This window comes from Capsicum annuum, chromosome 2, assembly GCF_002878395.1.
Source record: "Capsicum annuum cultivar UCD-10X-F1 chromosome 2, UCD10Xv1.1, whole genome shotgun sequence".
Taxonomy (NCBI): Eukaryota; Viridiplantae; Streptophyta; class Magnoliopsida; order Solanales; family Solanaceae; genus Capsicum; species Capsicum annuum.
In genome coordinates, this window is record NC_061112.1 from 75,928,370 (window position 1) to 75,943,693 (window position 15,324).

At 34.7% G+C, this 15,324-nt stretch overlaps 1 protein-coding gene and 1 long non-coding RNA gene across 2 annotated transcripts; one reads left to right on the forward strand and one right to left on the reverse strand.

Annotated features, from left to right (window-relative positions):
• The first annotated feature begins 11,203 nt into the window (after window positions 1-11,203).
• LOC107860933 (pectinesterase) lies at window positions 11,204-14,475 on the forward strand. The gene is made up of 4 exons (XM_016706368.2): window positions 11,204-11,333; window positions 12,078-12,437; window positions 13,209-13,597; window positions 14,107-14,475. The coding sequence occupies exons 1-4, from the start codon at window positions 11,237-11,239 to the stop codon at window positions 14,401-14,403; spliced, it is 1,143 nt and encodes a 380-aa protein (XP_016561854.2). The 5' UTR covers window positions 11,204-11,236; the 3' UTR covers window positions 14,404-14,475.
• LOC124895886 lies at window positions 12,822-13,798 on the reverse strand. Its single transcript, XR_007051972.1, has 2 exons — window positions 13,696-13,798; window positions 12,822-13,499 (listed from the first exon to the last, which is right to left on the reverse strand). It is a non-coding gene; the product is annotated as an uncharacterized LOC124895886 (long non-coding RNA).
• Window positions 14,476-15,324: the final 849 nt, after the last annotated feature.

A 15,324-nucleotide genomic window follows, 5' to 3' on the forward strand; every position in this document is an offset into this window, starting at 1 on the left:
GCACTGCATTGCACCAAGGGGAATTTTCATATTCGCCACTTTCCAGTGAGGCACCAAAATTGGCACCGTGTCGCGCCAAGGTGCCAAATCAGGATTGTTCGTTCCAGTGGCGCAACACGATAATACCGCATTGCACCTTAGGGTAAAATAGGGATTTTTAGTTTTTTAGTGGCCTGATGCGATAGCACCGCGTTGCGCTGAAGGTCAAAATTGGGAGTTTCAGTTCCAATTTTGAGTTTTAATTTCCAAAGGCATTTAAGTCCTTTTCTCTTCACCCCATTCAATCAAAACACGGAATTTAACTCCGAAGAGAGCATTATTTTCTCATTATTCCACAATCGTCTCAATTTAAAGTAGCCCTCTTTTAAGAACAAACCCTAGCCCTTCAAGATTCAAGATCAAATCTCAAGAATTCACCATCTATTCTCACAAATTTAGAAATTGAGGTATGTTAAATGTTCATCCATGGGTTCCTTCCACCCGTAGAGTCCAAGTATCCAATTTTAAATCTAAAGTTGTGATCTTTACAAGTTATCATGATTTCTAATTGTGATTTTAACCGTGAATTCCCATGAATCTTGATTCTATACCAGGTTTTTGTGAAATTATTATTGTTATTAAACCCCACAGTTTGAATAATGTTATATGCTGATTTAAATCATAATTAATGATGTTGGTGTTGAAATCATGCTATTACTACAAGCTTTGTACTATTCTTATGCTTAGCTCCCACTATGCATATTAAGTGTTTGATAAAATGCCTACAAGATTGAATTTTGAATAAATGCTTTCATATTATATCCCCAAAGTTTTAGTACTATTTGGCTATTATTGTTATCGAGTCGTGGGGGTTATGAATAACTAAAAATATAGTTGTTTACTTAGTCTCAGAATCTTCAAAATAGTTTTAGACATGTTATGAGCAATATCAGTTCAGTCAGTTATCATGATCAGATAAACATAGAACGGTTCACTATTCCGAGTCAGTTCAGTTGGGAGTATGATTTAGCACCGAGCGAGTGTATGGATGGCAAACTTCCTGTCAGTTAGGCAGAGTCATTAGTAGCAGTCCCTATACTCCAGAAATACGTAGCTAGCATAGGATATGAGGAGTCACCCATCAGTTCAGGCTTGACTACCTCTCAGGGGTCACCTATCAGTTTAGGCTTGACACTCTTAGTCCTTCGAGACAATACATCAGTGGATCCATATAGCCAGTGTTAGTACCTATCGCATGGTACTGATACCATTCGAACTGGGGTTATAGGTTGGACCCTAAATTTCTCATTTAGAGCATGTCGATTAGATGATTACTCCTACAGTCTCAGTTCAGTCATCAACTCAGTAACTCAGTTTTACCTTTACTTGACCATAGCATACAGATATTAGTTATTCATGTATTAGTACTCAGTATTTTAGTTTACAGATTATATTCAGAATATTTTTTATGCTTTGTCATGCATTCTCAGTATTTATAGATTTTATGCATTCCATCTAGTACTTCATGTTATTTATTTAGTCAGTTATTACTCTTGTACATGAAACCATACATATCAGCCTACCTTATTTAGCATACCAGTACATTCAAAGTACTGCTCGCATACTTATTTCTTACTCTATGATGTATCATATCATAGGTTCGGATGCTCAGTTCCCAGATCGTGCATAGACATTCCAGATTTTCAGCCATAGCAATAGTGAGTCCTCATATTTTGAGGACATGGTCTATTTATCTCAGCTATTTCATTAGATCAGTATTTTTCATTTCGACAGAGTTAGTTGGGGGTTTATCCCATCAACTCCACAGTCAGTCAGTAGAGGCTTTCCAGACTAGTACAGTCAGTCAGTCAGTTTTGTTACAATTTTATTAGTTTAAGACAGTAATTTTTTAGCAGTTGTTCCTAGATTTATGACCCAGTATTAATTTCAGTTTCTAAAGCCTTATGGCTTATCAGTTGTTTTTTTGCATATGTTATTATTTAATTTAGTACTCTAACAGGTACCAGCTTATGGGTTGGTTTGTTGTCAGGACTGTAAGCTCCGTGTAATGCCCAGGGTGTACTCTCGGGGCATTACACATGCTAAACTCACTTTCCTTATGGGTTGTGAATACATATAGTTGTGTATTTGGTTTTAAAGGTTGGGGTTATTTTATCCTTATCCTGAGTGCATGATAGCGTTCACCAGCTAACCCCTCTTTGAGCATTGTATCCCCACGCAATGTAGGAACCTAATATTCTACTCCTCCTACTCAGTGATCGAATTCAGGATTATCTTGTATTGGATTAAATTGGTGAGCTTTCATACTCAGAAAGGCTTCATTCATGTCATGGATTTCTTTAAACACTTTGGTCATTTTATAAACTTTAGTTTTGGCTATGATCGGGGAAAAGTCCTGCCTGGATATTATTTTACCTTTGGATAGAGGATTTTTAGGACTACTATGGGTTTGTATGGGCGGTGTCGGTATTGGTGTCAGCCTTGGCATTGGTATTCATATTATGTTTGATATCAGTTGATTGTATTTGATTTATAATTTTTCAATTTTGTTTTGATTTATATATATATATATATATATATATACATACTTTTGATATGGGATGTAGGGTGGTTTGGTGGGGTATTGGGGAAGGTCTTTAATCTGGGTTGGGTTTGAGACACCCAATATGACTAGGCCATGGTTTAGGTCATGTCAGATTGGTATTAGAGCCCTAGGTTCATTATTAATTAAGAGTCTACAAACCCGTATCGAGTAGAAACTTTTTTAAGGGTGTGTAGAGAGCCACACTCATAAGAGAGAAGCGACAAGGCATTTAGGAATGTTTCTCTTTTTTGTGTTCTGAGTTCATGCTGTAAAGTCTAAGGTCTTGAATTTCTCTCTAATTCATGTTTGTTCACTTTTTAGATCATGCCTCGGTGATCTGATACACAAGGAAACTCCTATATTCTAATCGAGGATGATGTTGATTGGATACACTCTACTTATGGGATCCATACTCTATTTAGGGGTCCAGTTCCTAATTTTTCTAGAGTTCTACCGATTCGCTCTAGTCCTCTTTAGGCTCCTTAGGCCGATGTGATGAATGCAGAGTTTTATCAGTCAATTTATATGATTGCTCAGTTGGTAGCATCTAAGGCTATACATGGTATATCTGCTACTCCATCTTATGAGGCCACAAGAAGTAGCTAGTTTATGAGGTTGAGTTCTCTAACTTTCACTGTTGTTAAGGTAGAGGAGGATCCTCAAGGTTTTTTGTATGAGATAGAAATGATTTTCAGGATTATACATGCCATAAATGTGGAGGGGTGGAGTTTCTTGCCTACCAGCTGAAGGATATGGCGTACCAATGGTACAAGGAATGAGATAGGGCAAAGGGTGATGTTGAAGAGTCATCTCTGTGGGAGACTTTCTCTAATGCATTTCTGGATCGCTTCTTTCATAGGAGTTGAGGGAAGCGAGAGTGGGGGATTTTATTAATCTGAAATAAGGGAAACTATCAGTTAAGGATTATGCCTTGAAGTTTCACCAATTGTCTCGGTATGCTCCAGAGATAGTGTCGTATATGAGGGCTACGAGAAAGTTCACCTCAAGATAGTCTCATGAGCTGATCCTTGAAAGTAAAACGACCTTGATGATCAAGGATATGGACATCTCTAGGTTGGTTGTTCGTATGCAATAAGTGGAGAAGGAAAAGAAAAAATAGGCTAAGATATGAGAAAGGTAGGGTAAGAAGTATAGGTTCACTAAGCAGGGTGGTGGCCAATAATAAGGTGGTAGGGATGGTGGTAAGTGTCCAAAGAAGAAGTGGGGAAGTTCTAATACTTTCTTCACAACTAGTGCTCCTTACATATAGCCGTCGGGTAAAAATATCAGAAGGGTGGCGATAACTTTAGGGATCGAGTGCCCAATATCAGTCTAGTAGGGCACATTCTGCTTCATCCTATCCTTAAATTAGGTTATACTGATGGTTGTATTGGGGTTATTATGATGAGGAGAGAGACAGGTGCTTTAAATATGGTCAGCTAGTCCATATGCTTAGAAACTATTTGGTTGGTAAGGTTGCTTCAGGGGTGAGTAAGGTTTTAGTTACTTCATCATCAATTTCGACACCAAAGGGTACACCATCAAGTTCCAACACTGGTCGGAACTATCTATATGCACTCACTACCCAATAGGAGTTTGAGGCTTCACATGATGTCATGACTGGTATGTTGAAAATTTTCTCTCGTGATGTGTATTGTTTACTTGATCCGGGGTCCACTCTGTCTTATGTGACCCTATTTGTGGCTGTGTATTTTGGTTTTCCTCTCGAGGTTATTTTAGATCCTTTTTCTGTTTCTTCCCCGGTAGGTGACTTTGTGGTTGCTAAAAGAGTCTATAGGGGGTGTGTAGTATCTGTTGGTAGTAAGGAGACCTTGGTAGATTTGTTTGAACTAAATATAGTTGATTTTGATATCATTCTATGGATAGATTGGTTACACTCGTGCTATTCTTCCTTAGAGTGGGAGAGTGGATACCTATATCCTAAGGAGAGGTTTATATCATATCTTAGAGCTTAGAGATTAATCTCTAAGGGGTGTCCCTACCATCTAGTCTGAGTTAAAGATTCTAACTCGAAAGGGCCTTCATTGTTATCTATTTCGGTGGTAAATAAATTATCTAAGGTCTTTTCCAATAACCTTCCTGGTGCTCCCCATAATAGGAAGATTAAGTTTGGGATTGATTTGGTTTTGGACACTCGTCCAATTTCTATTACCTCTTATAGAATGGCTCCAGCTGAGTTAAAAGATCTTAAGAAGGAACTCAAGGATCTTTTGGATAAGGGTTTCATCCGACCTAGTATGTCCCCGTAGGGTGCACAGTGTTATTCATGCATAATAAAGATGGTTCCCTTCAGATATGTATTGACTATCGACATTTGAATAAGGTAATGGTTAAGAACAAGTATCCTGTTCCAAAGATAGATGACTTGTTTGACCAGTTGAAAGATGTCAAATTCTTTTCTAAGATTGATCTTCAGTCTGGGTATCATCAACTTAAGATTAGGGAGGTGGATATCCCTAAGACTATATTCCAAACCAGATATAGCCGCTTTGAGTTTTTGGTCATGCCTTTTTGGTTAACTAATACCCCAACGGCGTTTATGGATTTAATGAATAGGGTCTACCGTCAGAATCTATATCTATTTGTCATTGTGTTAATAAATGATATTTTGGTGTATTCTAAGAGTGAAGTGGATCATGCCAATCACCTATGCATTGCGTTGCAGATCTTGAAGGAGTAAAGTTATATACAAAATTCTCAAAATGTGAATTCTGGTTGATCGTTGTCACTTTTTTGGGTCATATTATTTCTAGTAAGGGGATCATAGTAGATACATAAAATGTTGCAATGTTTAAGAAGTGGCCTAGACCCATGACTCCAACCGACATTCGGAGCTTCTTGGGTTTGGCTGGCTACTATAGGAGGTTCATAGAGAGTTTCTCTTCTATAGCTGCCCTTTTGACTGAGTTAACTCAGAAAAAGGTAAAGTTGGTCGGTTGCTTGTGAGGGTAGTTTCAAGATGCTAAAGAATAAGCTAACTTTGGCTCTGGTGTTGACTTTTTTTGGAAGGTATGGATGGGTTTGTGGTTAACTGTGATGCATCTCGAGTGGAACTTGGTTATGTTTTTATGCAGCATAGGAAGGTAATAGCCTATGTTTCTAGGTAGTTGAAGGTACATGAGAGGTACTATACTACTTATGACTTAGAACTATTAGTCGTGTTATTTGCGTTGAAAGTCTGGTGGCACTATTTGTCTGGAGTGCACGTGGATATCTCAGATCATAAAAGCCTACAATACATGTTCACTTAGAAAAAGCTTAACCTCAGGCAAAGAAGATGGCTTGATCTTCTCAAATACTATGACATGAGTCTTTACTACCATCTAGGTAAAGCTAATATGGTTGTTGATGCTCTTAGTAGGTTATCCATGGGGAGTCTAGCTCATGTTGATAAAGAGAAGCGAGAGTTGGTGAAGGATATTTACTATTTGGCTAACCTTGGAGTTTGTCACTTAGACTCTGAGAATGGTGGTGTATTGGTAAAGGAAGTGGTGCGGTCGTCTCTTAGTGTAGAGATCTAGGAAAAGCAGATGTTAGATCCTTTCTTATTAAGGATCAAGGGTGATATTGGGCAAAAAGTAATGGTATTTTAAATTAGTGGTGATGGTACCTTACGGTACCAAAGGAGGTTATGTGTCCCTGGAGTTGATGGTTTGTGAGAAAGGTATTGTTTTAGGCATATGGGTTTCCCTATGTTGTTCATCTTGGTTTGAAGAAAATATATCATGACCTCAAAGAGATGTATTGGTAGAATGGTTTGAAGAGGGAAGTGGCTGATTTTGTGGCCAAGTGTATGTGTGTCAACGAGTAAAAGTTGAGCATATGAGGCCAAAGGTTTGTATCAAGAGGTTTAATTTCCTGAATAGAAATGGGAAGTGATCAACATGGATTTCATTACCGGTCTTTCTTGGTCTCAAATTCAATTTGATTTAGTATGGGTCATCATGGATAGGATGACAAAGTCATGTCAATTTTTGCCAGTGAGGACTAACTTCTCGGCTAAGGATTATACGAGGTTGTACCTCTATGAGATTGTAAAGCTGCATGGGGTGCTTATCTCTATCATATCTGACCATGGTATGCATTTTTAATCTCACTTTTGGCGATCATTTCAGAAGGGGTTAGGGATAAAGGTTAGTCTAAGTACTGCTTTTTACCCACAGATGGATGGGCAAGCAGAGATGACTATTCAGATGCTGGAGGATATGCTTCGTGTGTATGTGATCGACTATGGTGGCAGCTAGGTTAAGCATCTACCTCTTGTAGAGTTTGTTTACAATAATAGTTACCATTCTAGTATTACGATGTCCCCTTTTGAGGCATTGTATAGTAGGAGGTATAAATCTCCTATCGATTCAAGCTTGGTGAGGTAGATATGTTGGTCTGGACTTGGTTTATCAGGCTATGAAGAAGGTGAAGGTGATTTCGAGATAAGCTTAAGGCTATCCAAAGTCGCCAAAAGTTCTATGCGGATATAAGGCGAAACTACTAGGAGTTTGAGGTTGAGGATGGGATATTTCTAAAGGTGTCTCCCAAGAAAGGAGTAATGAAATTTGGGAAGAAGGGAAAGCTCAGTCCCCGGTATGTTGTCCCATATATGATTTTGAGGAGGGTTGGTAATATTAAGTAGGAATTGGAGTTGCCTTCTAGTTTGACCTCTATTCACCCGGTGTTTCATATCTCTATGTTGAGGAAATTTGTAGGTGATCCTTCATCGGTTGTTCCTTTGGAAGGGTTGGGTATTTCAAATTCTCTGTCTTATGAAGAAATCCTAGTTGAGATCTTAGATCTCAGGTTCTTCGATTACTGACCAAGGATGTAGCCTCCACAAAATTTCTATGAAGGAACCATAAGGTGGAAGAGATAACTTGGGAAGCGGAAGAGAACATAAAGTCCAAGTATCCATATTTGTTTTCCAATCTGAATATTCGTGCTTAAGGTATATGTTCTTGATCACATCTTTATTTTCTAACTTAGTTAAAGGAAGGATTGATTTCTTGCATTTTTGTTTTCTAACTTAGTTAAAGATTGGAATGGAGGTGTTAGGGTGTAAATCGTACTTATACTGACTTGTCCATCATTCGGGGACGAATGATACAAGTGGGGGATAACTGAAATACCCTGGGTTCTGGTCCTTAGAAAATTTCCTGTGTATTGAGTCTTCTGGACATCATATAACTTTGGGTACTTGTCGTATGATAGGGTACGGTTTAGGTTCCTCATCTCGTATGTTTATCAGTGTAGTTTGGTTGGTTATTGTCTAAGGTATGAATGGATCATACTAGTCCTATATTAGGGTACTAGTAGTATGATGTCAATCATATAATGCCCTATCTCTAGCCTAGGTGATTCTATTCTGCCTAAGCTATGGTTCTAGGGTACTTGTCGTATGGTTAGATATGAGTTGGTCGTGCTGGTCGTATGTTGGACAATGTTGGGGTCCAAAGTGAGGACTAGGGTACGAGTGATGGGTACCACTCATATGGTATGGTACGATTTGGGGAGGTCGTACCCTTCTGCGGGAATTTTATACAGTTTAAGTTGTGGTATTCTAGATATTTTTCCTCTTAACCTCTTATGACCCCATGACTTAAAAAATTATTAGGACTTCGTTTACCCTATTATTCTAATCTTAAACACTTAAAAACTCTCTCTAAACTCTCTCAAGCTCTTGGGTTAAGCAAAGGCTAGGGTTTCCTCCAAGGTGGTCAATTAAGGCTTTAAAGGGTGATTTATCTTCGTCTTCTTCGTAATCTAAGGCATGTTACACCTCCTCATTATTTGTACCAACTAAAGTCATGTTTTATGAATGGTTTTCATGACATAATTGTGGTATTATTTTGGGGTTTGAATTATATGTTGGGGGTTTTGGTTATAATGGTTGGTTATGGTTTTCCCATGTCTTTTACTTATGGTTTTCAAGATTACAATGGTGGTTTGAACCTTTGGTTGCATGGTAATTATTAATTAGTACTTGGTTTTTATTTTGAAAACTATACCCTTAATGTGTTTGTTAAAATGCCTATGAGAATATTTCTATTACGTAGTTGGACTTTTAATGAAACTATTGGATGGTATAACTTGGTAATGAAACTTAATCTGGATTGGATTGTTTTAAATTGTTAAATGGTAAGGTCTTGCTGGTCATGGTTTGGTTTAATTAAAAGCCTTGTTGGGTAAAGGAAATCCCCTAAGCAAGCATAATAATGAACTACTTGTGGGGTACATGGGAATCCCCCAAGTAAACTTAATAATAATGGAATCTTCGGGTACATGGGAGTGCCTTAAAAGGTTGACTAAGGACATTTCTTGAAAGCTATAGTCGGTATGATGATACAACTTCTTATAGCGTTGGTTAATAATAAATGGAATTGGTTTTTTGGTTGTGTGACAATGATTTTAATTGGGCAATAATAGCGGGTTGTAATAGCTAACTATGAAGGTGTGAGTCCAATGGACGGACACTGGAAACTCATATTTTATCTTTCCCATATTTGAGGGACAAGTCTTTCCGTGCAGCAAACACCTTTTTTACTGTACAGCTAGTTGCATCTTTTTTTCTTGTTGTTTCGGGATTTTGATTCTTCTTTTGCATTGGGTAGTTCCTCATGAATTCTTTAGAGCTGCCACCTTTGTGACAGCCTTCAGTTTTACAATTTAATTTTCTAAGTTGACCACCTTTTTTTATAGCTCTAACAATCCATGTTGCCAAGAGTGCAACATTAGTGTCTTCTTCTCTTGAGTCAGATTCTAAAGCCTTCAGAATCAATAATCTCTCCATTTTGCTTTTTTTTTTCCTCCCCTAGTTTAGTTTTAACAATCATGATGACCAGAACACTCAAGCTATGAACCTTTTAGAGTGAACCCTCTCTGATACCAATTATTGAACCCTTGGAGGTTGCACCACACAGTAAGAGACCAGGTCCCTCAAAGTCAATTACAAGTGATAGAATGGTAAAGAAACTAAGAGGTGCTGGAAACACAAAGGCAGTGTAGGAAGGTAAGAACACAAGATTTTTATGTGGAAACACAAGAAAGGGAAAACCACGGCTTGCCCTCACAGCTCCAAACAATCCACTATAACTAACCTCTTGACTACAGACTCGACTGTGAACCTAACTCTAGGTTTCTTTCGCTTGTAACAACTCTATTACAAGCTTATCTTGGTAACTCTACCAAGGACCCTCTCCACACTAATTAACTCTAATCAGCTTCAAGCTTAGACTCTACCTAAGCACTCTCTACTCAAAGAGAAAAATACTACTCTTATAGCTTGAGTAGTTCGGTTACAAATCAAAGCTCACTCAAAAACAATTTCTATTTAAGCACACAAAAATAGCTAAGAACTTGAGCAGTGGTGAAATAGGGTTTTGCTGCCTCTCTTTTCACTCTTTAGAATTTGCAAAAGTCATTTGATGAAGAGGCTTCTTTTTCCTTTTATAGCTGATTGATAATTAGGGATGAAATATCATTGGACCAGTTGTCCAAATCAGTACAAAATAGCTCCTGCAAGTTTATTACACACGAGGACAAAACTATGCAGATACCGTGTGCCAGCTTACTGTACGTTACACATTCAAGGACCTAATCCCTTGCAGTTTAGATGCTCATCATCAAAACTACATATAGTATTATATTTGTGTCATGGGTTATTATTTTTTTTGTCATTGGTTTTTATTGTCCGTTAAGGGGTCGTTTGGTCGAAAACAAGTTATTCTGTGATCAATTATTCTAGATAGCTAGATTAATTATCTTGAAATTAGTTATTTAAAAATAAGTTGTCCCACTATGTGTATGGGATAATTTATCTCATCAATATGATATAAATTATGGTATAAATAATTCCAAGTCTACCTATCCCAAATTATTATAATTATACCTCACACCAAATGACTCTTAAAAGATCTATTTAATAACCTTAATCATGATAATATTTGTCAAAATCACTCTTTATATCTCTCTAAACATTTGTTTGATTGACACTATATTAATTGAAAATGTCGGAAAATTTTTGAACAAAAAGTAGTAAGAAGGAACTCTCTACTTTTCAAATGTTAAATATTTTAATTTTAATCTATCAAAATGACTAATATTTGTCATCGAACACAAGGGAGTAGTGAAAAATATGTTCCTCTCCTTTTGTCTTGTAGCGTGGGCCCATATCCAAGAGGAGTAAGGATGACTTACAATATAAACAACACCAGTGTATTCCTAGGCATTGGATCGGGGAGGATAGAATCTACTATTATGTTAAAAATAAGGTAAAGAAATTAATTTTAATAAATATTTAATTAAAAAATCTCTAATTTATAAAAAAATATAAAAAAGGTACAAGAAACAATGCAAAATAATATTACAATAGAGTTCAACTAATCAAAATATAGGAGTAAGACTTGATGAATTAATTTTCATTTGATTACTTTCATAAAAGCATTATCTTAAAGTCGCAAGTAAATGTAACATCTAACTAATTAACTTCCTAGATTTTTGATGTCCGTTTCCATTTTCTAATAGGGTAACAGATGGTTTAATTAGCCAAGTTTCATAAATAAATATATAAAATTAAGAAGGAACCAATAAATTAGCCATGCGAAAAATGTAACTTAATTGTTGAGTTAATTTTCTCAATATATGTACGTAACTTTATGTAATTGTCCAGGATATCAGATTTTTAGGAGTAAGAGAGATCGATCCAAAATTCAGAGGCAAACTAAATTAAAGGCATTAGGTAAGTCTGACGCTTCATTAGTTTCTCTTTTCTTTTTTGGTTTTAAACTTATATAATGCTCATAAACTGCCAAAGTGCCGGCCATGTATATTGTTTTAACACGTGGTATCAAGTTGTTTGCTTTATTTTTTCAGAAAACTAATTCCGTTTCTCGTATGCTCATAGCGTAAAAAATATACTAAAAAAACTTATTTAAAAAGTAATTATTTTTCTTTAATTTTATCTTTACTAATAGTTAAATATTAATTTTTAAAGAAAAATTCATTTGGATAATAGTAAAATAAATACTTAATTAGTATTTTCATTTGTCATGAATAAATTTGCTATCTTTTGAGTAAGCTGATAATGTGAAAGGAAATTATGTTGTCATTACATAAAAGTTAAGTTTATCATTCCTCTCATTCTTTTTGGAATATTTTTAGTTTTTTTTTTTTAAAATGGGAGGACAGGGAATTACTACGTGGGAATTGAATTCTCACGGCAAGATAAATATTAATGTAGTCAATCAATTGAACTACTTATAGCTCTGGTTTGGCCATAAGTTTTATAGTTAAAATTGTCTTTTTTGAAATTTGTCGTTATATTAAGACATCCATTTTACTTGAAATTTGAAAATATTTAAGATCAAATAAGTATTTGAGAATAAATTTTTATCCTATATCCAAACAAAAACTAAATTTCCCCCCAGAATATTAGTAGTTCTTTAATTTTTTATCGTAATTTATTTGGTGCTTTTGGATGAAGGACAAAGAAGGAAAATATCGCTTCATTCTATGCAGAAAAAAGCGATGACACTTGGATTATTAGCCTTATTAACAACACTATTTTGGGGTTTAGAGAGCAAAATTTCACCTTTTGATACCATAGTTGCACTGGATGGAAGTGGAGATTTCAAGTCCATAACAGAGGCGTTACAAGCAGCTCCAGATAATAGTGAAAGAAGATACAACATAAAGATAAAAGAAGGGATATACAACGAATATGTTTTTGTTCATAAAAATAAGACTAATATAACATTTATTGGTGAAGGAACGGACCGTACCATCATAACTGGATCTAAAAGCAATGGCACTGGCTTCAAAACAAATGAGACTGCTACTGTAGGTCAGTTTGACCAACCTATTTTATATGCAAGATTACGAAAGTAATCTGTTATAGTATACTATTTGTCTGATTTTCTACGTTCCAAATTTTGCTAGTTACTTTGGAAACTTATCTATATTTATTTTTGAATTTAATCCACATATATATATATATATATATATTATTTGCAAGATTACAAAAATAATTTGTTATAATATATTCATTGTCTTATTTTCTACGTTCCAAATTTTGCTAGTTACATCAGAAGCTTATCTATATTTATTTTTGAATTTAGTCACCCCACCCCCCATCTCACCCCCACATATATTCATTACTTTATAAACTTTTTTCTTTCTACTTTAATTTAAATTTAACTCGTAAAATTCAATAATACATTAATTCATGTAATATCTTGAAATATTTGTCAAGCTAAATTTTAAAACTAGTAATTTTAAGAATTTCACATTGCCCGTTTATTTTACCATAAGTTACCTATACTACCTATCTTATTCCAAAAAGAATAGTACACATGCATATTATATATTATACATTATATGCATCTTTATACTTCATATACAATAGATGTGGATTTGCCGGCTCTTATATCTTTTATTTTTTTTTTCTTTTTTAGGTAAATAGATACAAAATTTTTATTTATAATGTAGTTCATAGAAGTGAAAAGTTTTTGTAGCAGACCATAGTACATGGCTATGGGTTCAACAAGCGATATACACTTAAAATTAATATTCTATTCTTCTTCTTGTTCATCTTCTTCTTCTTGGTTGAAAACAGATATAAGTGGCTATGGATTCATAGCACAAGATATCACATTCCAGAACACTGCTGGACCATCGATGCACCAAGCAGTCGCGACTAGTATTTCAGCTGACCACGTTGTGTTCTATCGTTGCAAGTTTGATGGGTATCAAGATACACTTTACACAAAAAATGGTGTTCAATTTTTCAGAGATTGTGAAGTCTATGGTACTGTGGACTTCATATTTGGTAACGCAAAAGTCATACTTCAAAATTGCAATATCTATGCTAGAAGACCTGATGATCTTCAAAATGAAGTGACAATAACTGCCCAAGGAAGAAAAAACAAACATGAAGATACTGCTATTGTCCTTCAAGGTTGCACGATAAACGTCACACAAGATTTGCGGGAGCGTGAACCAAAGGTAATACTATTTGTAAAACTGTATGATCATCTAGAGGTTTAAAACGGTTAAACAGATTGAGGACACGTGATTTCATTTGCAAATATTGAATTCATTACCTGCCGAAGCTTATTCATCAGTACAACTTGCAAACACTGAATCTCAATAGTTGAAATACTTGAGAAAATTATATTTTCCTTCACTGAAAAATTGAAGTATTTCATAAATAGGACAATATATAATTATAAATTGTTGGACCGACCCCCTTAACATATATGCGAGAGAATTAGATTCTTAACATATATGCGAGAGAATTAGATTCTAATCTAGTGGTAAAAGGAGTTCAAAAATATCTAAGTCACTATGTTTAAATTCGACATATGATATGCACTCTTGTATTTTTTGAATAGACACTATGTTTAAATTTGACATGTGATATGTACTCTTGTATTTTTTTTAATTTCCTTATATGAACTTCTAATTCCAACTATGCAAACAGTTAATTATTTTATGATATGATGTCTCCACAGGTACGAGTGTTTCTCGGAAGATCTTGGAAAAATCACTCTCGAACGATCATCATGTCAAGTTTTTTAGATGAATTTATTGATCCAGAAGGTTGGGTTGAGTGGAACGGGAATAAAGAAGATATATATTTTGGTGAATATAATAATAGTGGGCCAGGAGCAAACATAACTGGAAGAGTTAATTGGACAAGAATACTTTCAGAGTCAGATGCTTCTAATTTCACTGCTCGAAAATTTCTCGATGGACATAAATGGATCCCTTCTAAAATCCCAAACACACTTGATCTATTTAAAATGTAGTACCATATATTAAGTATATGTATACTCTTAATTTCCACTTGGAAAATAAATACATTGGAGATTTAAATGTTAGGGTTGTGTATTTAAATGTTTTTCCAAACAAAAATAATTGAAGAGTGGAAAATTAATTCCAACCTCGAGTTGCCACTTGAAATATATGTTCGACATAGTCAAAATTCGATGATCATTCACTCAATCACTTATTAGATAATTTATGAAAACGTAGATTCATCGCCTTTTTGCAAAACTGAATATTTTATTAATATATTTTTAAAATTGATCAAATGTCACTTCTAGCACCAACTCTCAAAAAGGCTTCTTGATTAAAATCAGTTAACTTACACAAATCCCTTATTATTTAAGTGTTGTAATACTTTCTCTCAATAATTTATTAAATTATATTATATCTCAGATTTTTAATTTTATGATACATATATGATAACGTGATACATATAATTAGTGATACATTTAAAATAGAAAAGATTTTATTTTAGGAAGTAACGAATTCAATTATTATGGAAAGTAAAAGTAGGCACAAATCATGAAAATGATACATCTGGCTCCAGATGTATCACAATGATACATTTTGTAAAATTACTCACTAGTCATTAAAAATTCAATATCATACCAAAATAAATAATCTATATATGTCAAACATTTGTTAAATGTATCAAATATTTATAAATAATTTAAAGTTAAATATTTGTTAAATTACATCATATACTGAATTTTTAAATTTGTGATACATATGTTATAACGTAATGCATATAATTAGTGATACATTTAAAACAGAAGAGATTTTTATTTTAAGAAGTAACGGATCCAATTATTACGGTGTGTAAAATTAGGCACAAATCGTGAAAATGATACATCTAGTTCCAGATGTATTACAATGATACATTTCACAAAATTACTCACTAA